General features: G+C 41.0%; 1 protein-coding gene across 1 annotated transcript; it reads left to right on the forward strand.

Moving 5' to 3' along the window:
* Positions 1-5,505: 5,505 nt before the first annotated feature.
* Positions 5,506-10,024, forward strand: LOC135708009 (uncharacterized). Its single transcript, XM_065229945.1, has 5 exons — positions 5,506-5,622; positions 5,682-5,934; positions 8,916-9,013; positions 9,074-9,199; positions 9,263-10,024. Exons 1-5 carry the CDS (start codon positions 5,506-5,508, stop codon positions 9,998-10,000), a joined length of 1,332 nt encoding a protein of 443 aa, XP_065086017.1. The 3' UTR covers positions 10,001-10,024.
* The last annotated feature ends 17,883 nt before the right edge of the window (positions 10,025-27,907 follow it).

Here is a 27,907-nt window from a genome sequence, read left to right on the forward strand (position 1 = left end):
GGATATCCGAGTACCACCGAGAACATTACGAAGTGGTACCCTTTTCCAACCGCGGTACCATCGAACGGCGTTCGGTTACAACGAACCACTAACAACTATGATGCGTACGTTTACGGTTGCCGAAGAATTATTCGAATTTGGGGAATCTTCATCTCGCTTTTTGGCACGGATTAGAAACACTTGAATTGTTTTAGCTTTAAGGTTGTTTCATGTAGACAATAGTCCGATGAATAAAATTAAATAATAATAAAAAAAAAATAATAATAATAATAAAAACATTATTCCTGATGTCATGAGTTATTTTTGCGTAACACAGCCAATATTCCCGAAATCATGAATCATCCAAGTTGAAATCATGAACTAAATTCAAGAATTTAACGTTTAGATTTTAAACCAAAAATGTAAAAAATAATAATAAAGCAACAGACTGGATTCGAACCAAGAACCTCGGGATGATTAAACTTATACTTTGACTACTAGACTATCAGTACTTGTAGAGGACGGAAGGCAAAAGGCGTATAAGAGCTACCTATGTAAAGCGGTTGAACACGGTTTGGCAGGTACGTGTAACGCTTTTAGCGGTCATAATTCCGCTGCATTATGAAATCAAGAATTCTAGACTAACATTTGAAAAGGGCGTAACTCCAAAATGTAAACAAACCCTATTTTGCCACATTTTGCCAGAACAGTTCACAAACTACTCGATAAACACGAAAAAGTAGAAGAAAATATCACTTCAAATCATCCAAACGTTTCTTCTTACATGGCGTATTTCCAACTTTCAACTCTATGATGCATCTAGTTGTGACGCCTTGCACCAGAACTACGAATTAAATTGTTTTAATATGCCAAACGTACTGATTCTGTAGTATCTAGTCACGCCCTATTCATTTGAAATGCATCCGATTGATATTTTACGCGTAAACAACGAACAAAAAGAAGACAACAAAAAATCTCCGGGCGTAATTCCACTCTCACAAAATTTGCGAACGAAGAACCAAGGCGGAACAACAAACAAAAAATCCCGAGGGTGTATTTCCACGGCGTATCACCAGTGTTGGCAGTTCAAAGGATGGAAGATCCGGTGGGTAACAACATGTATGAAATTATCAAGGCGTATAATGTTTTATTAAGTTTCTAGTGATGCATGATGATAGATTACAATATTAACTATATGTCAAGCTCATAAAATCATCCAGAAATTTGAAAGTCGTGAAATATGATTAATTTTTAGGTCATCAAAATTCGGAAGCGATTTTCTCGATATGGTCATTTTGGAGTTACGCCCTTTTCAAATGTTAGTCTAGAATTTCCTTCAAGAAATCATGAATCATTGTAATGATTTCATGGGATGGCAAGTTTTTTTAATGTCATGATTTTTTATTCATGAAAATGGAATCGGATTTGTTCCCGTGAAGAGGAACTGTAGAAGTCTTGGATGCAAGCACGATTGGAGTTGATCGAAGATGGCCCAACCTCCAGCGTCATGTGTTCATGACTTTGCAATGGATGAGAAACCGGAAATGCAGCTCAGCGAGACAATCTGTTATGGGAAGTACGCCCGTAAATACCTTGAGAATGGAGACAACGGTACTAAATCCGTAGCAGCTTCAAAATGTATACCGTACTCTAAAACACACCCAACCGGGGGATGTAAGATTCGCTTACAATTATGTGGGATTCATCATTAGAGGATGTTAGTGGAGACCGCATAAACCGAGGATGCGATTTACCTAGCTGTGGTCCAAAACAAGAATATGGAAAAAAGAAGAATTTTGAGTGTATTAGCATAGAGGTAACTCTAAGACTAGCAGGTCCCAAAGAAACGAGCTCAACTTTTTGGCTCAGTTCTTACTATCTTCGGTCCCAAGCTAATCGATGCACCCCTCGAAACATAGGAAAATCCACGAACCCCTTATTTTATCTGTCAAACTTTCATAGCGAATCAAAACAAACATTGCGTAGTACTAGAATTTCAATTAGAATCAATTTAAAATCGTTAGTTTCCACCGGTTGGTATTTTTTCCTCTGTTTGTGACATAACACCACTGCCACCGGTAATTTGAACTATTGTAGTATATCCCTAGTCCTTAGTTTAGTGCATGTCGTATTACTCCATCACTATTGAGAAATTATGAAGTATTCGGTTTGGATACAGTTGTCATTCTTGCTTTCATCGCAAGGAATCGATTCTAATTGAAAGGTCCCGCTATTTATACCCTTCGGAGTGTTGGAACACCCTCCAAAGGCGCGCCCCTTTGTCAGTCAAAATTGGATTCCTTAGCAACAAAAATAAGCTATGACACCGGTAATGACCATGCATCAGAACCCTAGTCTTAACCACTTCAAACTAGGGAACAACGAATAGAATATTAGGAATCGCATAGGTGAAGACTAACTAACTCATTTTTTCCCTTGTTTCAAGATCATCCTTGGTCCAGGCAACCCGAGGACTTATCACTATCAACAAGGCATAGAAAGTAACAAGGACTAAGATGTGTTCCTTTGATTACTGAAAAATCCTGTTCCCCTAGTTTGAAGTGTTCAAGACTAGGAATCGGTGGTAGATCTTACATCCCGTAGCGTACCACGGAAAGGTGATCTATCTTATCTTACCCACGTTACGGGAACCCGGTTGGTATTAGTGAGTGAAATGAATCATGTCAAAAAAGGCTACCAGACTATTGAGGGACTTGAACACCGATTGTTGCGAGTTTCAGACCTGTGCTTTCTCCACTGCTCTCTCCATGCTTCTGAATATAAATAGCCGAAAAGCCAATAAGAAGCGATCATTTCCTCTCATACTCGACTTCGTATGCTTTTTCTGTTGGAGAGATTCGAGGCAAGTGTGTGCGTCGTTCTACAATGTTATAGATAAAAAGCTTACTGGTATAGTCAAAAGCGTAGATAAAGGGTGATACGGTCAAAATTTGGTCAATATCAACTTGACGTATTTCTTTCAATTTTGCATTTAAAAAACCTGAACACCCCTCATTTTGAAGGTGTGTATGTGTAGAATGTTGCTCCTATTTTGATTTTGGAATTCACTCTTCAGTTGTCAAAATGCCGTCCAAGCAAGAAGAGCAGCGTATCAAAATTTTGCTCGCGCATCGCGAAAATCCGAGCTACTCGCACGTAAAGTTGGCAAAATTGCTAAAAGTTGCAAAATCAACCGTTACAAATGTAATTAAAGTGTTTGGGGAACGTTTGTCGACAGCCAGCAAGTCTGGATCGGGGGAAATCGAAAACCGGAAGCCGCTGAGACGACAAAGAGAGTTGCCGGTAGTTTCAACCGAAACCCTAACCTCTCTCTCCGAGATGCCGCAAATAAGCTGGGTGTATCGTCTACAACCGTGCATCGAGCCAAAAAACGAGCCGGACTATCGACTTACAAGAAGGTAGTGACTCCAAATCGCGATGATAAACAAAATACGACGGCCAAAGCGCGATCCCGGAGGCTGTACACGACGATGCTGACGAAGTTTGACTGCGTGGTAATGGACGACGAAACCTACGTCAAAGCCGACTACAAGCAGCTTCCGGGACAGGAGTTTTATACGGCAAAAGGAAGGGGAAAGGTAGCAGATGTTTTCAAGCACATGAAACTGTCAAAGTTCGCAAAGAAATATCTGGTTTGGCAAGCCATCTGTACCTGTGGCTTGAAAAGCAGCATTTTCATAGCTTCCGGGACTGTCAACCAAGAAATGTACGTGAAAGAGTGTTTGAATAAACGTCTGCTGCCTTTCCTGAAGAAACACGGTTGTTCCGTACTGTTTTGGCCGGATTTGGCATCTTGCCATTACGGTAAAAAGGCCATGGAGTGGTACGCCGCCAACAACGTGCAGGTGGTTCCCAAGGACAAGAACCCTCCCAACACGCCAGAGCTCCGCCCAATTGAGAAATACTGGGCTATTGTCAAGCGGAACCTAAAGAAGACCAAAAAAAAACTGCTAAGGGCGAGCAGCAGTTCAAGGCAAACTGGCTTTCTGCGGCGAAGAAGGTGGACAAGGTGGCTGTACAAAATCTGATGGCAGGGGTCAAGCGTAAGGCCCGGAAATTCAAATTTGGAAATGCGGAAGCCTAACTCAATATTTTTCCTGAATTTTATACTAATTGAACTTGAAATAGAAATTTAATTTGATTTTTTAATTAAACGATTTCACCGATTTACATGCGTTTTCCCTTGACCAAATTTTGACCGTATCACCCTTTAGAATACGAAATAATAAAGACAAAAAACCATTACATCGCCTGTAAGGTCAACTTCTAACATTCGCTGCGATGTTCATGAACAGAGGATGATAGAAAATGGAACTAACATTCATTGTAATAAATAATGCTTGCTAGAAAAAGAAAAAAAACAACCATCTCAGTTTTCTCCGGGAAGAATTCGATCCCCAGTCAATTGTTCACAGAGTACAGCCCGAGTAGCACATTTCCGTCACAGTAAGTTGCAGTAACTTATTTATGACTGACATAAGTTGTATAGAAGTTGCCACAACCGGTTTGTGATAAGCGTGCTACTAGGGAATGTACTATATAACATGTATGGTACCTCTATAAATGCATTGAGATTGATATCCAAAGTTCCTCCTTTTTTACATATTCTGCAAAAAAAAAACATCCTAAGTCCTTCCTTATTAAGATATTCCGCACAAACATAATTGCAAAGCCCCATCTCTAACAGGATTTCCCGCCATTTGTTTATGAATGGTGGGACAGAAAGTGTCTTTTGTGCAGAATATGTAAAAATAAGGGACTTCGGATGTTAATCTAAATGCATAAATAGAGGTACCAGCCATGTTTTGCAGTGCCAGCTGTTTTATTTTGTAGTCTGCTAACATTTTTTATAACTGAAGAGCAATTTTTTTTTTTTTTTCCTTTGGTTTGTTTTTTCCGTCGATCTTGTTTTCCGTGCTGAGCACCAATGCTACCGACGTGCCAGGAAGGCAGCTCCCACACCTGGACCCTACCTATCGACCCATCAACTCATGAACCGGGGACCAACGGCTTTACTTCCCATCCGAAGGAAGGCGTGATCAGAGATGTTATGCCTCAGAACATCCCGGTGGCGCCGACTAGGATTGAACCCAGGCCTTCTGGGGTGAGAGGCAATCACGCTTACCACTACACCACCGGCGCCGTTGTCTGAAGAGCAAATGCTAACAAAAAAATAGTGGCATCATTCTGCAGGCACCCATCCACAAAATCAGGGGTGTTCATATTTTAAATGCTCGATTAAAATAAATGCGTCAAGTTTAAGTCGACCAAATTTTGATCGTAACACTATCAGATAAAAAAAATGCTTGCATCCAAGTCCTGCCTAAACGTTCAAACGATTCTCCATTTCCAATCGAGTTGAAACATTTATAAATTACGCAAACTCATCAAAAACTGGGCGAGAGCGAACCTTTTTGAAAACCGATCAAGTTAGCAGTCATTGACGTCTGACACAACGATCGCATTTAGTGAAAAGCAGTTACTATGTTAAAGAGCGTTGAAAGTATGGAACCGGAAAAAGCCCCCGAAGAATTGAAAAAGTTGGAGATGAAGTTTCGTAGGCTTGAGAAGCAGAAATCTAGGAAGGTGGCAGCCGAAACGCTGAAGAAGAAATGCATTATTGTAATTTACTGCATTTGGATCGTCGTCAGAGCTAAATGACGTTCGTCATTTTTTCCCAGGATCATTTGAAACGAGAGCAGCAATTTTCCTTGGAAACTGAGAAACGGGTTTGCCAAGATTGGGAGCAGATGTGCGCAGATATGAAATGTGAAGATCTTCTGGAGGAAATGCTGCAGATCAAGCAGAATATTCAGCTGATTTGGGATCGGAAAAACTTCTACATAGAAAGACTTTTCGGAGATCGGGATGAAATGGAAGACATTTATTCGAGGCATCTTCAACGGCTGAAGCGTTTAGTGGACTGTTACTTGGGTAAGTTGAGCAGTGATTTATAAGCATAGTGATTAGAGACACTAACAGCATTTAAAGCACATTGAAAATAGCTTATTTTTGGAGTATTTGATTATTAGCTTCACTTAAATAAAATAAATTCTGAAACTACTTTTGAACGCGGAACCAGTTGGTCCCAGAAAGGAAATAGTCGGCTGATCTTAAAATTCCGGAGGTGGGCACTCAAGGCTTTATTTGGTTCCAAGGGCATTTCAACGAAGGGTTGGGTAAATAAATAAAGAGGGGTTAGATGAGGGGAGACGAGGAGGTGCTGTAAAATTGTTTAACCGGTGATATACATAGGTGGGTTGGAATGGGAGCGGGGTTCTCTCTGGAGACCGCCCCTAGTCGTCGGTTAAAACGAACCTTCGATGGCGTACGATGGCTGTAGTTGACGATACGCAGCAGATGATGATTTATAATTAAGAGGCTGGCAGGAGCGGCCACCGACTGCCAGTGGTTGGTAGATTGGACGGCAGAAATACGTAGCACCAACAGTGTCCAACACAATGCCGCATGATGGTTCGGCTAGACGAAACAAACTGGAAGCCTGGTCGGAAAGGTCTTTGTTGACCAGTGTCGATTGGCGGGATTTCCGGTCGAAAGATCGGCAAATTACCCCCCTCCCCCAAAACACTGGTGATTTAACTTTGAGGGGATGTCAGTCATCTGATTCGACGATCGGACCAGGTGTGGACAGCACTGGAATGGTTGATCATTTCAACGGTTCATCGGTTTACTAAAAACAAATTCAGTTTGGAATTTAGTGAAGGTTCTCTTCTTTATGGAGAACATTTTTTTTATCTAGTTAGTTTGTTTGGATGGCTCAATCACTTTAGCTTTACGGAGCCAATAATTCGTTGTTATTTGTTTGTAACAAAATTAACTTAATTCTATCTAGTAGGAGTTGGGCCGAATACTCGCGGCTTACCCGAGGTTAGAGGGGTACATTGTCGAAGGATAGGATCCGGAGAGGACAGATAATATTTCAACAAGCAAATGAGTAGATTCTTTTCATTCAATGGTAATTTTATTTTATGTCTTAATTCTAAGCAATATTGTATCCAAAAACTAGAGTATTGTTTAAATTCTATTACTTTGGCATGTTCATAATAAAGGAATAGAATTGTAGTATTGCTTCAATTTGGCTTCAGTCATTGTTAAGTCAATAGTTTTGGTATGCTTATTGTAAGTTACCATCATCTGATTCAGAGGTCCAAGTATGTACGATTGTGGCTTGTAGAAACAATATTTCTATTTCATACCCAGGTAACAAATTGATGCTTAACAAGCGTTCTTTCAACGATTTTAATTCAGGCTTAGTTTTAATAATTGTTGTACATAGACCACTTTAACCTTTGTTCAGCTTTTAAACATCTAAATCTGGTGATTTTAATCAGCCCAAAGCTTAACAACAATCTAAATTATAAGCTTTTCAATGCATTAACCAACAGTCTTTTCCAACCATTGTTCAGCCTTAATTTTTTATTTAAAAAAATATAATGGAAGTCCACTTCATATCTTATATTTTTTATGAGACTGCTTTAGAATGTTGCTGACTAATTGGATTTACATATTTATATTGTTATTATATGCCTAAAAATTACCTTAACATTTCGGGATTAAAACCGGCAGTCGCTGATTCACAGGCGTCAACTATACCCACTCGACCACATAAGCATATTTGAGACAGAAGGTATGATCATTAACATGAAGCACGTCAAAATTAAGTTGAATAATAGCAACCAGAAGAGTATTATACAGCAATGCCGAATTATAAACAATAAATTGTGACAGTAAAACATTCCTCTCATTTCAAGTGCAGTAAACACAATGTGGACACAAGTGCGCGATGTATTTCGATGGTATTTTAGTGCTATTATTGAATTCTATTTTTGAAATGCGGTATGAAAATTAAGTGCAATATAAAGTGTTGAACAGACAAAACACAGGAATACTAATGTTAATACTTCCGACGTCGTCGCAGTCCACTTCTAGGTGGAGCTACTCTTAAAAGCTCCTCTTCCTTGTCAATTGTCTCTACTGCTGGTGCTGCTTGGGATTAGAAAGGTAGGCAGTGAATTTAGAATAACTAAAATGTCGGAAATGCAACTGACGACATTTAACAATAAAGTGCAATAAATTCATATTATTCTATCAAGCTATCAGAATATTTGTAGCGTATTGCTGGTTTATGGAGTAGTATTAAGCTTAAATAAGTCTTGTTCAGTCTTTATATCAGCTAACTTACTGAGGTTGAATTATGGGGATACAATTCGCTTCATGCACTACTAATCAACTGTATATTCAACCTGGTGTTAATCAGCTTCGTAAACCTTAAATCAACCAATAATCAACCTTTGTTCTTACAATTCAGCTTGAATTGTTACTTGGATAGTTGCCGGGAAGGTATGTAAAAATTAAATTCAATAAAACTGTCATTGAATCAATGCGATGCGAAACGATATCGTTTACAAATTAGACCACGGTTCTCTTTTCATGTTTGGATGCTGATGGACATGCAGCGGGCTTCAAATGATGCAAGAGGATATCTTGTCCAGCTTTATTTTCGAAGTGCAAACAATAAAATTGCTTTTGTACTGATTCTATTCTTTCTTCGTGCTTGACTGAAAATGAAAAAGATGACCAAACTACGCTATAATATTCAAGTATTGACCTTACATAAGCAACATATGTGTATATGTTATGAAAAGTATGTATGAAGAGCTTTTTGACTGTGTTGATTTATTTCCTTTTACATCCGTTAAAATTGCTTATCTTTTGACAGATACGCGTATTTCGTCTACTATTTGTAGACTTCCCCGTCTACTACTTGTAGAACAATTTGTTCCACCATTTGAGGTGGAAGACCCTAACCTTTGCCATCGTATTTTTTTATCGCCGAATGTAAATCGGAATGATTAAAATCTTAAAACCTCTACATGTTGATCCTCTCGTTTCAGAAATTCATCAATACTTTGTCACCAACTTATCCAAACAGTACCAAGCAGATTACAAATTACAATTAACCAAATTTCGACATGATATTGATTTGAAAGACGTAAGTGTAGGGAAAGAGCTTCAAAGATTCTAGTGCTAATTACTCAAAATCATTCACCAGAGTCAAGCCAGCGAATGCCTGCAACAGATGGAAGGTGCATTGATATCACTGGACGAGGCCATGAAACAGGGATTGATTGATGATCGAGTTGCCTTCCTGAAGACGACCGACGAAAACGTCAATGAGGTATGTATTTTCCAATATAAGTAAGTTGGATCTTAAATTTTAAATTCTCAACATCGATTCCAGCTCATTGAGAAACGATGCCGTATGCATGACCGCAAACTACATCAAACGAAGCTAGTGCACAATGAAATCATGTCCGTGCTGAACGACTACTTCACCATGATTATGGATCCGGAAAAGGGAATAGCGCATCACAACTTGAACGATAAGCACAAAAGATCCCAGATGATCATCCAATCCAATCGTGCCAAGATCAGAGAGCTAAATTTGCGCATCAACCATTTGCATAAGAAAATTACAACGGTGGAAATCGCTGGTGCTCGGAAGGTTATCGCCAAAAGATTAATCAAACGGAATATGTTGGAGGAAATAGATACTCTCAAGAGGAAGATTTTCCACTTGGATGTTCACCACATGAATCGAATGAAGAAAATGTCATATGAAGCATTTAACACGGAAAAGTATCTGTCCAACCTGCTGGAAAGGGGAAACTCAATTCTGAGTCTAGCGCAAACTTGTTCCAAGTACGAGTGTGAGGACGACCTAAAGTATTTCAAGGACCGAATTGCACAAGGTAATACGGCTGACAGTTCACCTGAATATGCGTTTTTCTTTGACAAAATCAACCGTGGGAAGGCGATAAACTTGCTGCTGCGGGAGGAACGGGACAAGCTGCTGCAAATGAACTGTGATTTGCAACGTCAGTTTCAAGATTACTGCCAGCTGAACAGCCCAGAAGCCAACATTGCCCGACTGCAGCCCACCGTTAGGAGCGTGGAACTGGGTGATAGATTTAAATGAATGACATTTTCGTGGCTTGGCTTGATTGTTCGATGGCTATTGAGGCTGGGAGACATATTAATGTTGAACGAACAGGTGTGAAGGTGTTTATTTTTGATGTTCAAAGGATTTGGAATGTTTATTAAAATTGAGAGTTTAATTTCTACTGAGTTGTTGTTGAAACCAGATTCATTGGAGGGCTTACATTGCTCTTCTGTAACTTCAAGTGCCCCGGGTTGTAGTTCACCGGTGGCCCGAAACCAGTAGACAAGGGTTCCTATTATGTAGATTTCGACGACGATGTAGAACACCAACCGCCACTCGTCTTCGCTGTTGTTGGATGGTGGCAAATCTGTTGGTTATCCCCACCTGCAGTTTTTGGAGAAGGATCTAAGGGGTTCAACAGGTACCCTCACCATGTGACTCCACCTGTGCCAAGATGATCGTTGCAGCGTGACGGTCAAATTCCGGAAAGACATGCGTATATGCTGAACAATGAATGCTCCACAAGTGAAGTACTTCCAGACCTGGTTGGTGCTGAGGCAGCTGTGAATATGCAGCCAATCATCAGCCATATATTCTGATATGCTCAGAATGATGCCCCTTGCCAGGTTTGGTAGAGTGGATAGTATTTCGGAGTCCTGTAGGTCAAAGTCAAGGACGGCTGGAAGGAATGGGAATTTGAATTGCAATTTATTGATTGAAGAACTCCTAGACCGTACCGCTGCCTCAACAGCCTTTTTGGGATTGAACCCAGGCCTATTGGGGTGAGACGCTTACCACTACACCACTGGTGCCTCTAATTTCACTAGACTGGAAGTGACCAATCAATTGCTCAATTGCTCAATTAAATTTCATCAGAAGGGGGATCAAGATATTTTACTTTTATTTTACATTTAAGCGTAATAAAACACAGTAAAACCACAGACAAACAAACATAACACTCACAAGTTGTTCATCGAAAAAGCATTTAACGGTCAATTTAAAGGTATCGCACTTGGTAGTATCGCCACATCTGGCGCGCATAGTAATTTCCCTTGCGTTTGACGTTTAAACACTACCGCCACCTGTTCAGCGTACTACCCACCACAGTGTACTCAACAGATGGCGGTAATGTTTTAGCGACGATGTTTTACAGTGAGAAATATTAAATGAGTTATGTCTGTTTGTCTATGATAATACGTTTCTTCAAATTGACTTCCCAGCAGATTAATAAATATTAGAATCTGAAGGATCGAAAAGGAATTTTCTAAGTTGATTTCCAAGCAGGATAACCTCAGGAGGGTCCGAACAAGGATCGAAGAGGAATAAGATTCAAACAATGTAGAAAATTTGCAGGTAAGATTGAGCACTGAAAAGTACTGTTTACTTTGTTGAAGCTTTAGGTAGCGCGTAAATATTTTTTTTTCTCTGTTCGGGACATAACACCACTGCGACCAGTAATTTGATCTATTGTAGTATATACTGTGTTCTTAGTTTAGTACATGTCGTTTTACTCCATCACTATTGAGAAATGATGAAGTATTCGGTTTTGATACAGTTGTCATTCTTGCCTTCATCGCACGGAATCGATGCTAACTGAAAGGTTCCGCTATTTATACCCTTCGGAGTGTTGGAACACCCTCCAAAGGCGCGCCCCTTTGTCAGTCAAAATTGGATTCCTTAACAACAAAAACAAGCTATGAAACCGATAATGACCATGCATCAGAACCCTAGTCTTAACCACTTCAAACTAGGGAACAACGAATAGAAGATTAGGAATCTGGTGAATACTAACTAACTCATTTTTAACTTGTTTCAAGATCATCCTCGGTCCAGGCAACCCGAGGACTTATCACTATCAACATGGCATAAAAAGTAACAAGGAATAAGATGTGTTACTTTGATTACTGAAAAAACCTGTTCCCTTAGTTTGAAAAAGTCAGGACTAGGAATTGGTGGTAGATCTTACATCCCGTAACGTACCACGAAAAGGTGATGTACCCACGTTACAGGGTGCAAGAACATAATCGCTAGTGAGACAAAACCCTTTCAAAATAATGCGAAAAACATGGTTTTGTTGGTCAAATATGTCATATGTCTTCTCATTGAGAAATTTGATTATCTGAATAGCTGTATGTCACGGAGCAAGAACAATATTTGTTGGGAATAGTTTGTTGTAATGAGGGGCTTGGTTTCCCAGTCCAACGGTTTTGATTACTGAGCAGAAGATCATGGGTTTTATCCCAAGACATTTATGAGTCGATAGGGTCACATCATTTGCCTACCAGCCATTGAAAGATCTCTTTTTTGCGTCAATTCTGGAAAACACTACATTATATTGAAACTACGATCGCATCACTTATCAAGGTGAATCCTGATCCAACGATCCCAACTTACTAACAAAATCTCATCTCATATAACACAGAGGTAAACACGGTCCCAAAACAACAAAGGTCCCTCTAATATTTCTTCCTCAGTCCCACCTGATTGCAAGGATGTGTCCGGTGCCGTTATTGATCTTTAAAATATGGAGTCACTGAGACTTGTAGGGGAGCATGACGTAATACACGCCTTCTAAGGAAATGATCGATATTCACTACATTTACATTAATATTAAACGTTCTATATAGCGGCGCCGGTGGTGTAGTGGTAAGCGTGATTACCTCTCATCCCAAAAGGCTTGGGTTCAATCTCAATCGGCACCGCCGGGATTTTCAGAGGCATAACATCTTTGATCACGCTTTTCTTCGGAAGGGAAGTAAAGCCGTTGGTCCCCGGTAGTGATTTGATGGGTCGATAGGTAGGCTCCAGGTGTGGAAACTGCCTTCCTGGCGTCAGTTGCATTGGTGCTCAGTTCGGAAAAGAAATCAAGGAAAACAATAAATCGCCTTTTCATTTTGTACTGGGAAATATGCGCCACTGGCAGGGGTAATAAGCGCATACATCTATCCGCTATCGGTTCATTTTATTGCGGGAAGTATACACGGCCAATCATACCAACTCAGCGACTGAGAATAATTGACTCATAAATTTTCCTTTCCATCTGAAATTTACTCAGATTTGGAAGAAACTGCAGTTACTCATAAGCTAGGAGTAACTGCAGTTTCTTCCAAATCTGAGTAAATTTCGTATGGAAAGAAAATTCTCTGAGTCAATTACTCTCAGTCGAGAAACTTTTTTTTTTTTTTTTTTTTTTTTTTTTATTGTTACTTTAACAGTCTTGGGTCATTCGTGACTTGTCCGGGGGTGAGATTTGAACTCGTGACTTTGGCGTGAGAGGTATGGATGTTAACCACTACGCCGGGGTCGCTCCCTGTCGCTGAGATCTTTTTTTTTTTCCTTTATTTAACGTCGGTCTCTGATCCGCAATCTAGTGCCAATCACCGACGGATATCGATTGCCATCCATTGACGGCAACCGAATGTGCAGGAAGGCAGCTTCCACACCTGCGTAGGATCTCGCACCCATTCACAACACACATGGGCCGGGACCAACGGCTTTACTTCCCTTCCGAAGGAAGACGTGACCAGAGATTTTTATGCCTTAGAAAAATCCCACCGACCTCGGCTGGGGATTGAACCCAGACCCATTGGGGTGTTAGAAAGCAGTCACGCTTACCACTACACCACCGGCGCCGGCCCAGTCGCTGAGTTGGTATGATTGGCCGTGTACATTTGAGTTGCATTTAGAATACTTTTCTATGATTCCCATAATTATAATTGAAGTAAGAGTAGTATCATCTTAATCAATCGCGAATATTCCATTCAAAGAGAGTTATTTAGGGTGGCATCGTGAATGCTCGAAATTGTTTAAAACAAAAATAAAATTTTGGGCGGGACGAAGTTCGACGGGTCAACTAGTATTTTTATAATTTTGTTGTGAGCAGAAATAGAAAATTTTTATATTGGAATATCATGAAACCCCAAAATGTTACTTGTTGGCAAGGTTGCAAATACTCATTTCAGCTAAAATAATGTTTTTTTTTTAATTATGAAATAATTAGATGCTATGATCATATTTTGAATTGGCAAGATACAAGAAGTGGTTGCAAAGAATGTGTTTGACATATTGAACCTGTTTATTTCACTTCATGAGAGTCACAATCAGCGATTTTTCACACACTCACTCACTCACTCACTCACTTACACACTCACTCACTCACTCACTCACTCACTCACTCACTCACTCACTCACTCAGCAATCAGCAAATCGCTGTGACTCATAGAAAGCAAAATTTACAGGTTTTATGTTTCAAACGCATACTTGGTAACCTCTTCTTGTAAGGTACAAGTAAGCCATGTCATCATACCATCTCTTGGTTTTATTATTCCGAAAAACATTAGGGGTATTCACTAAGCGCATCATAAACGTATACACTCTCGTAAATGCGTAAACTTCCATTACACTCCGATGGACCCTGGTATTTTTACGATAGTGTATAGGTTTACAATGCGCATAGTGAATACCCCTATTATTTTAGCTGAAATGAGTATTTGCAACCTTGCTTGTTGGTACAATAAAAAGTTTAATAAAGTGTCTTTTAAGCGATATATCGCGGTTCTGTGTTTCATATATTGAGAATGGTTAGTCACTTCCAGCCCATTTCAGTTCATTAATTGTTCAATTTCACTGATTTTTATCTAATCACGGAGTAGCAACCATTGATCCCAAGCAACACACATGTTCCATAACACTTTATTTAACCTTTGTATGACTGGTTTTGGTTGTAAAGCAGTTTACTAAATATGATTCCATGAATTTGTGTTACCTGGGACAGTCAGTCTTAGCAAAGCTAAGCTAAACTGTGGTCTATCAGGCGATTCGAGAACCAGGAATGTACACCACTCAAAAGAATTAATTTGTTCATGAACCACTTCAGGTTGCTCAGAATAAGCAGATTCACAAACATGAGCGAACCCTACGCCACTCGCTCCAGATCGTGACAGGGGGTATTCAAACTACACTGCGGCAACGCGATATCACGTTGGTTTGGGGTAGATTCCGATCTCCAAACGATGCGAAAGGAGTCTATCTTTACCTCAACGATCAGCTTCACATATCATAGATTTCTCTAAAATTGCGGAAATTGTGAGAAAGATTGTTTTAAAAGATACTTTCCGAAAATTCAATTGATTAGTCATTCAAAATTATGGCAAATTTTTAAAACAATAGCAATTCACATTGCCTAAGCACCTCAGAACTGACAACAAGCTTCTAACAGATCCAAATCCGCAAAGACATGCTTCAGTGAGTAAAGCTATTACACTCTTCTTGCTGTCAAGCCTATAACTCATTGTTCAAAGCCACGGCTCATTCTGCACCTTTGGAAGCACCCGCCCCGTTCAACGACACGCTGTAGGTAGAGTATCATTTCGTCTGCGAAGTAGTCGTGGGTGAATTCAGCGACAGCGGCAGCGGCGGTGTGTACAAAACGAGCACTAAAAGTTTCATTAAGCCGCAGATGACAAAAAGGTGCCAACATCTGGTTGTCAGTCAAGCGGCGGCTTTTAGCCTATAACTGGACTAATAATTTGTGGGCCACTTTGTGCTCGTGCGAAAATGAAAAATTAAAACAATCCTCCAGCGAACAACGGACGGAACAAAGAACAAAGTCGGAGAGTAACAATCGGAACAGACCGTACCGCCGGATTTCTTCATTACAGCTGGGCGGAAGATGTGGAAAAGATGATGTCTTGAGTGTCTAGGATTAATTAAACTGTCATTGAAAAGTAATGCTGAGCCCACACTTGGAGTGATTTTCGCTATGTGGAAGTAGATTAATAGCCGTTGAATGGGGTTTTATTACAATCGTGAGTAACGAAAGGGAATTGCGAGAATCATTACTAAGGTAATTCTTGTTCGTGTATGATTCAGCACCATCGAGAATGAGTTTCGTACATTGTTGCATCCTCAGCTGCAAACATAATAAAACATCGAAACCATTCATTTTTTACTATACTAGCATTTATTGCCTTTTTGGGTCAGAATCTTTATCACTCAATAAATCCATAAAAAATAACCCATCAAATTGCTTTCCAGCCGAACGATTCCATGTAATCGTTTTTTTTACGTTCCACAGCACTTGCTACCTCCATTCGTCTCCAAACCGTCTAACACTGACTAAAGAGGTGTCAACGAGAAAGCAGCATTATCAGCTCCTACCAGAGAGGGTCCTAATGCTTCTGCCAAAAAAAGAAAGCCACACACAAGAATGAGCTGCTAATTTATTCCTGAGGGCTAATCCCCATATTTTCGCCATTCAGAAACTGGCCAATCCCGGGAACCTTTTAATGTTTTCGTTGACCCGAATCGGTTTTTCCTTCTTCAAGGATTCGCGCGTCACTGGTCACCGTCGAGGAGTTGCAAGCAAAGTGTCAATTTAATTTCCTGAGTCGGTCTTCTGTCGTTTTTTTTTTTTTTTTTCAGTTCCCCCAGTCTACATGTTTGAGCCGCATTATTTTTTTGTGTGTAGCAAAAGCAAGGCACATCTTGTGGTTTCGATATGATGCTATCCTGTCGCCTGAATGCTGCTTTAGTCGCCGCCGCCACCGACACCATCACAGTAAATCCCATCAGAAGGCTGACAAAGAAGTCTCAAGCTCAAATCCCAGAGCCTAATTTAAATGTCATATACAGTGAATGCAATTATCTGCTCGTTTTCTTCGTTCTTTCTTTCAGTCTCCCTTGCTCGGTGCTTAACTGTTTCTTACTTTACTTTGGAACTGCTGCTACTTTTGCCAGCTGTTCGACAAATTTAGTAGAATTTGATTGCGGAATGGTACATCCAAATGGGAAATGTAGAAGTCTACCCAAGTAGCACAATGCTGTCCCAAAAAGTTGCAGCAACTTGTTTATAACTGAAATAAGTCGTATATAAGTTTCCAAGACAAATTTATAACAAGGGTGCTACTAGGGTAATACAGATTTGTATGAAAAGTATACAGAATTTTAAATATTTCACCACAAGAACCGATTCTAAACCAAAGTATGTTGGAAGGTTTATGGATTTTTTTTAGGTTTGTTAGCTAAATTTTCCATCAAATATTGTTTCTTTATGTGCACTGGGGTTAAAAATCAACTTGAGATTGCTTTATATGAAAATATTACATCTGAAAAAAAAAACTTGCTTCTATGCTACAGTCCGATGTAAGTACACAACTTACAAACAGAATGAACATCAAATGTAAGTGTGTCTTTCTTACATCATTATACGTTTCTTGCAAATGCAATGGCAGCTCTAACATTATTATTATTTAGCTTTATTTAGGAGGCTTTCAGCCTTAGGCTGGTTCGCCTCCATACAGCTCTAACAATGGACTGTAGCGTACAAGCAAGTTTTTTTTTCCAAAATTAATATTTTCGTTTGCAAGATTTCTGGGATAATTTTCGAGCCGCAGCGCAATTGGGGAAGTAAACTGAAAATTAAAATCTTTCTGAAGACCACATTACAGAATCTGTTCATGCGGTGAAGCATTGAAAATTCTGCATGAAAACATGCTAATCTATGTATCATTTCTCGAATGGGTGTACTATCATAACAATTCTCGTATGAAACGTATACAAATCATGTTAATCCATACTAACATTTGATGTTCACATGTCATTTGATTTGTGTGCATTTTAATAAATTTGTGTTGCAAATTTCATAACTTGTTACTTACCGGTTAGGATTTGTTACTCACCGCGTGTGCTCTCTCTCTCTAAGACTACAATGCCCCAGGTCCCTGGTCTAAAGCCACGGGGACCAGACGGGGTGGGCTATCCACCAGCCTCTTTTGCGGCGACTAGCTCGAGCTTGAGAGACGGAGCTCTCAAGGTCGGCTCCGGACAAATAGGGGACACTGATCAGCAAATGCAAAAACGGTCACCTTATCTTCCACTATTTAACTTTTATTAATTAAAACCTACTTACAAATTCTGGGGGTGTGTGTGTGTGTAAAGGCCGGCCGGCACGTGGATCTCTGCTGCAGGGAATCGGACGGGGTGGCTACGAGTGCGATCGGATGATCGCTGATATTGCTGCACGTCGGCGGCGTCGGCGTCACTTGCGCTGGACGCAGGGGACTGCTGGTTGAGTGCGATGAATGGCACGGTTGCCACGGACAGTGGTATCAGTGCAGGATTGCATGAGGTTCTGTCGCTGCGAACTCCTCGCGGTACCAGGTTTCCTACCAAGGTTGAACGTTGGCTCGTTGGCACGTATAGCCGGTCGATCGAGCACTACCTGGCCTAGTGCGTTCTCGGGCTGATTTCACAGACCGTGGCCTGACTCATTCTTTACACCCGGTTTTGAGGTAAAACTCAATGGGTCCTGAGGGCACGTGGGAAATAGGAAAAGGTTCTGATGAAAGTTATGCTACCGGAGTCCGTTTTATATAGTCCAACCTGATTCTACGGTTTCAATAGATTAGGCAGCTTTGTTTTTTCCACCCGTATTTGACTGTTCACTATTTTTTTACACTTTGTTCTTCAACTTGGTGAACTTGTTCTCTCAAAGGTTGGCGTGGAAAAGAATTAGTGCTATTCTTCGGACCGGTAGCAGACCATATATTTCCCTTTTCCCAAAATGTCCCTTTCCTTCTTGATCCATTAGTCCCATTCCAAATTTCCCTTCTCCTCCATGATCCGGGTGGTGGGTGTTGTTTTCTGTATGCTAAGTGTAGGTGTATAACAGTTGGTATGTTTCTGTATTTAATTCGACCGTTCATACTGGAGTTCATGTAATTCAGTTCCCTAATTCCTATCTGTTTTATGTTTATGAATGAGCCATTAGTGCTCTGCTATTCATTCACTGTTTAGTTTTAGCAACAATATGACTAATAATATCATTAATTCTAAGCAAACATTAGATCAATCATTACTGATTATAAACTATCATGGTTCTCAGCCATAAGCGCACCGAACAGCAGTATACTAGTGGATTGCTGTCTCGTTCGGTTGAGTGCTCGCTCTTTATAGCACTGCTATCGCTCTGCTCGAGCTTTTTTCATAGGGCAAAGTACCCAAACGGTAACAGATTTCCAGTCACCTCAAAATTACATAGAGGAAATGGATGTCGGCCTAAATGCCCCTAATTTGGGACCATATATAAATTCAGCAATCGACTAAATTTTCAATAGCGACCAAAAATATCCAGCTGAGTCGAATGGTATATGATGGTTTTGATACGTTTTCCGTTAAATCCAGCGTGAAGGCCCATATTCATCGGATCTTATTCCGGCCATATCTCCGGAACCGGTTCACCGATTCCAAAACCGTTCAATAGCGTTCAATGGGACCCCAAGACCTATCATTTGGCGCTGAGTTTGTCCAAATCGGTTTAGCGGTTGCTGAGAAACGTGAGCGCATTCATTTCGTAACATACACACACACATACACACATACACACATACACACACACACACACACACACACACACACAGACATGTTCCAATCTCGTCGAGCTGAGTCGAATGGTATATGACACTCGGCCCTCCGGGCCTCGAATCGATAGTCGGTTTTTCAAGTGATATCTATACCCTTCTTTGTAAGAAGGGTAAAAATGTCAACTTCTTGCTGAAATAGCTGCAGATCAGATGCTTTAGATGTTTCCATGAAAAGTTTCATGTCGTCTTCATATATTGCAGCTTCAAAATATATTCTATATCATTGACAAATAAGATGAATAGTAGTGGACCAACATGCGAACCTTGGGGCACACCAGATGTTACATGAACGACAGACGACAATTTTCCTTCAAATCTTACTCTTCGCGTTCTCCTTGACAAGTATGACTCGATCCATTGCAGTAGCTAGGTATTAAAACCTAACTTGGGTAACTTGAAAATCAACAGTGGTATATCCACTCTATCGAACGCTTTACAAAAATCAGTATATAATGTTTGTTCGTAATTCCCCTTATCTATTACATTTAAAGCATATGTTACAAAATGTATCAAATTAGTAGCTGTGGATCGACCTTTGACAAATCCGTGTTGTTTACTAGTAATCAGAGATTTAACTTGTGAAAATATGTTGGCATTTAAGATGGACTCGAAAAACTTAGGAATGGTAGATAATATAGTAACCCCGCGATCGTTTGTGATATACAATTTTCCCCGTTTTTAAAAATAGGGATTAAAAATGATTCCTTGAAAATTGGACGCAGCATGCTGGCGTATGGAAGTTCTATGAGAAGCTAAATAGTTCGTGCAAAGGCTACGTGCCGCAAGCCGATATGTGCAAGGACTTGGACGGTAACCTTCTCACGAACGAGTGAGAGGTGATTGTGGGGTGGAAGCAGTACTATGACGAGCACCTCAACGGTGAAGCAGCAGAAAACGAAGGTGGCACGGCAACAGACCTTGGAGCACGCGCAGAAGACGACAGGCTACCGGCCCCTGATCTTCAAGAAGTTAAGGAGGAGATCGGTCGGCTGAAGAATAACAAAGCAACTGATGTAGATCAACTACCAAGTGAGCTATTAAAATACGGTGGTGAAGCACTGGCTAGAGCGCTGCATTGGGTAACTGCCAAGATTTGGGAGGAGGAGATATTACCGGAGGAGTGGATGGAAGGTGTCGTATGCCCAATATATAAAAAGGGCGACAAGTTGGATTGCTGCAACTACCGCGCGATCACACTGCTGAGCACCGCCTTCAAGGTACTCTCCCAAATTCTATGCCGCCGCCTGTCACCATTTGCAAGAGAGTTCGCGGGGCAATACCAGGCGGGATTCATGGGTGCCCGCGCTACCACGGACCAAATTTTCGCGATTCGGCAGGTTCTGCAGAAATGCCGTGAATACAACGTGCCCACACATCATTTGTTCATCGATTTCAAATCCGCATACGACACAATCGATCGAGATCAGTTATGACAGATTATGCATGAGTACGGATTTCCCGATAAATTGACGCGATTGGTCAAGGTGGATGGATCGAGTGATGTGCGTTGTTTGAGTATCGGGGACACTCTCGAGTCCCTTTGAATCTCGAAGGGGGTTACGGCAAGGTGATGGACTTTCGTGTCTGCTGTTCAACATCGCGTTAGAAGGTGTGGTCAGAAGAGCTGGGACAGACGCGAGTGGCACGATATTCAGGAAGTCCATCCAGTTCCTTGGCTTTGCCGATGACATTGACATTATGGCACGAAACTTTGAGATGATGGCGGAAACGTACATCAGACTGAAGGCTTAAGCTAGGCGGATTGGATTTGCCATCAACGCATCAAAGACAAAATACATGAAAGGAAGAGGTTCTAGGGAAGACAATGTTAGTCTCCCACCCCGAGTTCAGATTGACGGTGATGAAAGTCAAGACGCTGGTCAAGACGCTGATTAGACCGTTGGTCCTCTACGGCCACGAGACCTGGACTATGCTCGTGGAGGACCAACGCACCCTTGGTGTTTTCGAACCATCTACGGTGGAGTGCAGATGGATGACGGAACGTGGAGGAGGTGAATAAACCACGAATTGCAACAGATGCTGGAAGAACCATCCATCGTCCACATTGAAAAAATTGGTCAACTACGGTGGGCTGGGCACGTCGTAAGAATGCCGCACGACGACCCAGTGAAAATGGTTCTAGAAAGCGACCCAACAGGAACAAGAAGAGGAGGCGCACAGCGGTCAAGTTGGATCGACCAAGTACAAGGTGACCTGCGGACCCTTCGCAGACTACGAGGCTGGCGAACTGTGGCCATCGATCGAGTAGAGTGGAGAAGACTTCTTCGGACAGCAGAGGACAAAAAGGCCTTAGCCTGATTGGTAAGGTAAGTATGCTGGCGTTTAACGATGAATTAAACAACCAAAATAGAGGCTTTACTCATTCTTTTGAATAGGTGGTAAACCATCTAGACCAGCGCCTTTTGACGTATCCAAGGACTCAAAAGCATGCAAGATTTCTTTGAGGGATAAATTGTTAACTGTAATATCCGTCATTGACTCCGGAAGATATGAAAAATATTGATAATCGTGATCATTCTCGTCATGAGTTGTGTAAATGTTTTGAAAAAAAGTCTGCAAATAAATTATTGATCTCACTAGATGTGTTTTTTTTTTTTTTTCCTTTGGTTTGTTTTTTCCGTCGATCCTGTTTTCCCTGCTGAGCACCAATGCTACCGACGTGCCAGGAAGGCAGCTCCCACACCTGGACCCTACCTATCGACCCATCAACTCATGAACCGGGGACCAACGGCTTTACTTCCCATCCGAAGGAAAGCGTGATCAGAGATGTTATGCCTCAGAACATCCCGGCGGCGCCGACTGGAATTGAATCCAGGCCTGCTGGGGTGAGAGATAATCACGCTTACTATTACACCACCAGCGCCGTTTCACTAGATGTGTTGCCGGTTATGTTATCTAACCTACATTTTAGAAGGAAAGTTCTTTGATTTTTGTCTCTCTTTAACATAGTTAAAAAGTAGAAGGGTCTGTGCCTAGGGGCACGAACGGAAGCTTGACGTAAGACCGCTAGGGCACGGAACAAATGTGAAGAAAATTTAGTTCTTTTAATTAATGATTTTGTGCTGTTCCGCTGGTGGGAAGTGATAAAAATCCCCATAAAAAATTGAGAGAAGTGGGAATAATTCACTTTCGGTGCATATTCACGTGAAGAAAAGTGAACGACAACCTAAAGAAATACGTGTTGGGTACCTGCGATCTCTGCTATATGCAGTCGATTTATGTGTTTCTGCAAATGTCTAGTATAAAAATTGAATTCGTTTGTCTTTTGTATCTCTTTATTAGTTTTTGTTTGTCTTGTCCCCCGTCTCGATGAGCCTCATCGTCGCCCACTGGTCACCATAGCCGGTTGAACTCCAGACGAATCTAGAACCACACTACCCTTCACACTGGCGACAACGCTCTGATGAGGCAACGATACCCTACTCCCAAGCTCCTCCCCTTTTCCTATCCTTCGTCAATGTACCCCTCTAACCTCGAGTAAGCCGCGAGTATCCGGCCCAACTCCTACTAGACATAGAATTAAGTGAATTTTGTTACAAACAAAGAACAATGCATTATCGGCTCCGTAAAGCTAACGCGATTGAGCCTTACAAATAAACGAACTAGATAAAAAAAAAATTAAAGAAATTAATCAGGGACTTTGTCGTTCCGTTTTTTTTCCGGAAATTATTGTTAAACAAGCTACAATTAATTAAAAATGATTCTTCCCCATACAGTTTTACCTGCTTTACTACCAGTTCCCAGAGAGCTTAAAAATTCAAATTAGAAAATTTGCTCTCACGAACTCAATCTCTCAACATGCCATGTACTTTGTTGACACTCGATTTGTGATTTCCCTTTCGCAGATTATAAAATAGAGTACCTGACACTACAAAACATGTCTGGTACCTCTATAAATGCATTTATTTTAACATTTGAAGTCCCTCCTTTTTTACATATTCTGCGCAAAAGATAATCTATGCCCCGCCCCATACATAAAAATCGGCGGGAAATTATGTGAGGGGTGAACTATTTTGTGTACAGGATGTGTAAAAAAGAAGGGACTTCGAATAATAATCTAAATGCATATATAGAGGTACCAGACATGTTTTGCACGAGTGTACCCCATTAGTCATAAATACGTTAGGCATACGGACGTTAGGCATAATGGACGTTAGGCATAAAATACCTTTCTGCTGTGCAACTCTAGAAACCTGTTTCGTGCATGGTAAACAATACTTAAATTCGGTAAAGCGTTGAATAAAAGATGATACAAGTTTTTTTTTAATCTTTATTTAAGAGATTTTTAGCCATAGGCTAGTTCATCTCTAGATGATAAAAGTTATACAAACATAGTTTATTTAATAAGCACAGTTTCGAATCCATTATCTATCATCAGTGATCCAAGATTTGCGATAGCGGTTGAGATTACTTGGCAATAAATACTCAGCATAGCTTTGAACTATATTTTGAAATCAATCGCATCAAGAAATAAAAAAACAATTGTTGTAATATTATTCTAATAATATTCTTATGAACATATTGCAATTGTCAAAGAAGACAAGTTTTTCCTCAAAGAACAGCTCATGAAATAAAGAATGGTGAATTCTGTGATTTTTCATACAATAACAAAAAACAGCTAAGGTTGAATAAAATATGATGTCAAAGAACAGCTCATGAAATGAAGAATGGTGAATTCTGTGGTTTTTCATTCAATAACAAAAAACATACCTGCTGTTTGGAGGATTTACTCTCATACTTTTCGATACAACGTTTTTGTTGTTATCAAAATGAAAACTAGCTGGAACCGTCTGCGGATGTGAGGGAGCGATACTTCCATGAACAGAGACGAGTTGCCGAAACAAACAAGGAACTGAGGCAAACGTACCATCTGCAACCCAATACTTTGCCTGTCCAAGACGTCGCAAATTTTCATGAGTCCAAAAACTTAAGGCTCTTTCATTATTGTCACCGATGTCAGCAATCAATAGACGGTCCCCATTTTCATCCTTCTGGAATAAATCAGGTAGATTATGCCTATCGTCTTTTATGCCGAACGTCCATTATGCCTATCGTACATTATGCCTAACGTCCGTATGCCTAACGTCCGTATGCCTAACGACCGTATGCCTAACGTCGTGTACCCGTTTTGCACTGCAGTGTCCTCTGTGAACAATTATAGGAAAATAGATTGTGTGTAGTTTCCGATAGATGTCACCGCAAAAAACAGTGACATCTGATGGTACATGAATGCAGAAGCTTGCCAAAATGATTAATTGATCGATCATCTATTATCTTAACTCTTTCCGTTTTTGATTTGTAGGCGTACCAAATTTGTAGTTTTTTTTTTTTTAAGAGAAAGTTGATGAAGAGAATCGATCAAAATCACTTGCACCTCTGCTTCCAAGTTTGGTTACAAGATTACAACTCTGGAGAGCATTTTGTGTGGTCGTTAGGGGCATGTTGTTCTGAATATGGACAATCAGGCAGATAAATTATATTCCTACTTTTTATTGTCATAAGCTTGTTGACTCTGAAAAGGGCCGTTTTGTTGCCAAAGTTGGTGATGATTTAACCTCCGAAACTGTACAGAGTTCATCTGTCGCTTCAAAGCGTATACGACATCGACGGCCACTTACGCTTGGCGTGTTTAGTGTAGGTGACAGCATCACGGATCACATTTTCCAAGAACACCTTCAGTACACCTCGTGTTTTCTCGTAGATCAACCGGAGACACGTTTGACACCGCCGCGGCGAGCCAGACGACTGCTTTTGCTGCTTCTGCTACCTGCTCACCACGGCGTCCGAAGCGAAAATGATTTGAGCCTTTTTGACTTTAAATGATCTTTATTTCTTGTGTTTGTGTGGTTGACATTTATGAATTTTTCAAGTGACACAGATACGTCTTTTCAACTTTAGTATATTTGAGATTTTAATTATTATTTACAGTTCCTAGTCCTATCAGGCCTATTTTAAAGTATGACCATCTTGGTGGGATTGGTTTGATTTGGATTGGAAAAAGGAGACTACTTATAACTACTATTTACAACTACAACTAACCTACAACTACTACATACACCTAACCTACTATATACAAATTGCTTCTCAAAGCATGTTCTGATAAATTACATTTTTGTGCAAATTTAGTCTTAATTTCGTTAATTCTTGAATCTATTTTGGAAATTCCTGCCTCTTCGTGTAAATTTGTTATTCTAGTGTCGAAAGGACGATCAAGAACCATCCTTAGCACTCTCTTCTGAGCGACCTGGATTTTGTTCCTGTGAGTCTGTGCACATCTCTACATGCGAACGGAAGAGGAGCTGTTCATCGAACAACATCCCGAGATAGGTTACTTCGGCAGACCACTCAACCCTTGTGCCATCCATGATTACAGTACAAGATGGAGCCGGTTTTAGTTTGGGCGATTGCCGATGGAGGAACATGATCGCTTGTGTTTTGGAGGGATTGCTTTTAATTTTCCACGTGGTGGCATAATCAGCAAAGGCGTTAAGGCATCGTTGAAGTTTGTTCGTTATTTCGCGAGGCATCCTTCCTTTCACGGCTATTGCGGTATCATCTGCGAACAGGAAAAACACGCAACCGTCTCCGAGGGGAGGAATGTCGGAAGTGTAGATGCTGTAAAGCAACGGGCCCAACAGACTGCCTTGCGGGACTCCTGCTGGGATGGACAACGTGTATGAAAGACAACCATATAACGATACCTTAAACGACCTTTGCTGGAGGTAGTTACGGGTAATTTTAACCAGATGTAAAGGACAGTTGAAGTTACAAAGCTTGTACACAAGTCCGTCATGCCAAACATTGTCAAACGCCTTTTCAACGTCTAACAAGGCCATGGCTGTGGACTTGGATACAGCTTTGTTACTTCGGATGTTATTCATCACTCGCACTAGCTGGTGATTGGTGGAGTGCCCCTTTCTGAATCCAAACTGTTCCGGTAGGAGAATTTTATTTTCTTCGACAAACTTGTGCAAACGATTTAGAATGAGTTTCTCGAACAATTTGCTCAGCGCTGAAAGGAGCTCCGTAGGTCCGCAGCTTGAAGGCAATTTTGGATCCTTACCGGGCCTGCGGATTGGTATGATTTTTGCTACTTTTCAGATGCTTGGAAAGTAGTGCAGTTCCAAGCATCTGTTGAAGATAGCGGTTAGAAGAGATTGCACTTTCATGCTGAGTCTCTTCATGATCAAGTTGAATATACAGTCAAACCCGGGAGCCTTCATGTTCTTGGTGCATTTCAGCGCTGAGCAAATCTGTTGTACTGTAATCAAATCCGCCGGAGGCATTACACAAGAGGAGGCATCTAGATTTTGAACGCATTGCGCAACCTGATCTTCGAGTGGACTTTGGATACTCGAGCCAAGCAAATGCGATGAAGCGACATGCTCGCCGATCGCATTTGCTCTGAGAGGTGGAATGGGCTTGGGATGAGTTTTCAGGACCTTGGCTACCTTCCAGAATGGTCTGGAGCGGTCGTCCAGATTCTGGACTACATGCCCGAAACTTTCATTTCGGAGTGAGTCCATTCTGGAAGCAACCTGCCTGTTCAGATCGGCCATTTCACATTTTTTGCCCAGATCTCCATTCCTCGAGGAAAAAAGGATTTGAGCCTAGACAGCAGCTCTCTTTTATATCTTTTCAGGTTAAAGCAGAATGATGTGCAACCAACTGGTACTCGATTATGACGACGCCGGTAAGCTACAAAGACTCCTCCCATCATGAGTAGTTTGCTATCAAGTAGCGACACTGGCTCCTTTCCTTTTGCGCAGTTTGCCAATGTCAACACCTGGAAAGTTAGCGGCGCCGGTGGTGTAGTGGTAAGCGTGGATACCTCTCACCCCAGCAGGCCTGGGTTCAGTTGGCATGTTCTGAGGCATAATATCTCTGATCGCGCCTCTCTTTCTGAAGGGAAATAAAGCCGTTGGTCCCCGGTTCATGAATTGATGGATCGATAGGTAAGGTCCAGGTGTGGGAGCTGCCTCCCTGGCGTCGGTAGCATTGGTGCTCAGCACGGAAAACAAGATCGACTGAAAACAAATCTCGCGTCACTTTTCAATAGGTCCTATCTACATTGATCGATTATCATCGACTCTCTCTTTCGTAAATAACTCGGCTTCACAAATGTTTCCTGCCGTCTTCATCGAATTAGATGCTAGATTGTTGCTTCTGCGATTCAAAGCTGATCAAGGTTGATCAAAATAATTTGTACCCCTACTTCCAGTTTGATTACATGAGCATTTTGTGTGGTCGTTGGTTCTGAATATGGACAAACAGGTAGATGAATTCTATTCCTACTCTTTACTGTAATAAGCTTGGTGGCCCTGAAAGGCGCCGTTTTGTTGCCAAAGTTGGTGATGATTTAACCTCCGAAACCAAACAGAGTGCGTCTCTGTCACTTCAAAAACGTAGATGACATCCATGGCCGCTTACGCTTGGCGTGTTTAGTGTAGGTGACAGCATTACGGATCTCATTTTTCAGGAACACCTTCAGCACATCTCG

This window comes from Ochlerotatus camptorhynchus, unplaced genomic scaffold (genome assembly GCF_037179485.1).
Source record: "Ochlerotatus camptorhynchus isolate MF236.1 unplaced genomic scaffold, CSIRO-AGI_Acam_v1.1 ptg000324l, whole genome shotgun sequence".
Classification (NCBI taxonomy): Eukaryota; Metazoa; Arthropoda; class Insecta; order Diptera; family Culicidae; genus Ochlerotatus; species Ochlerotatus camptorhynchus.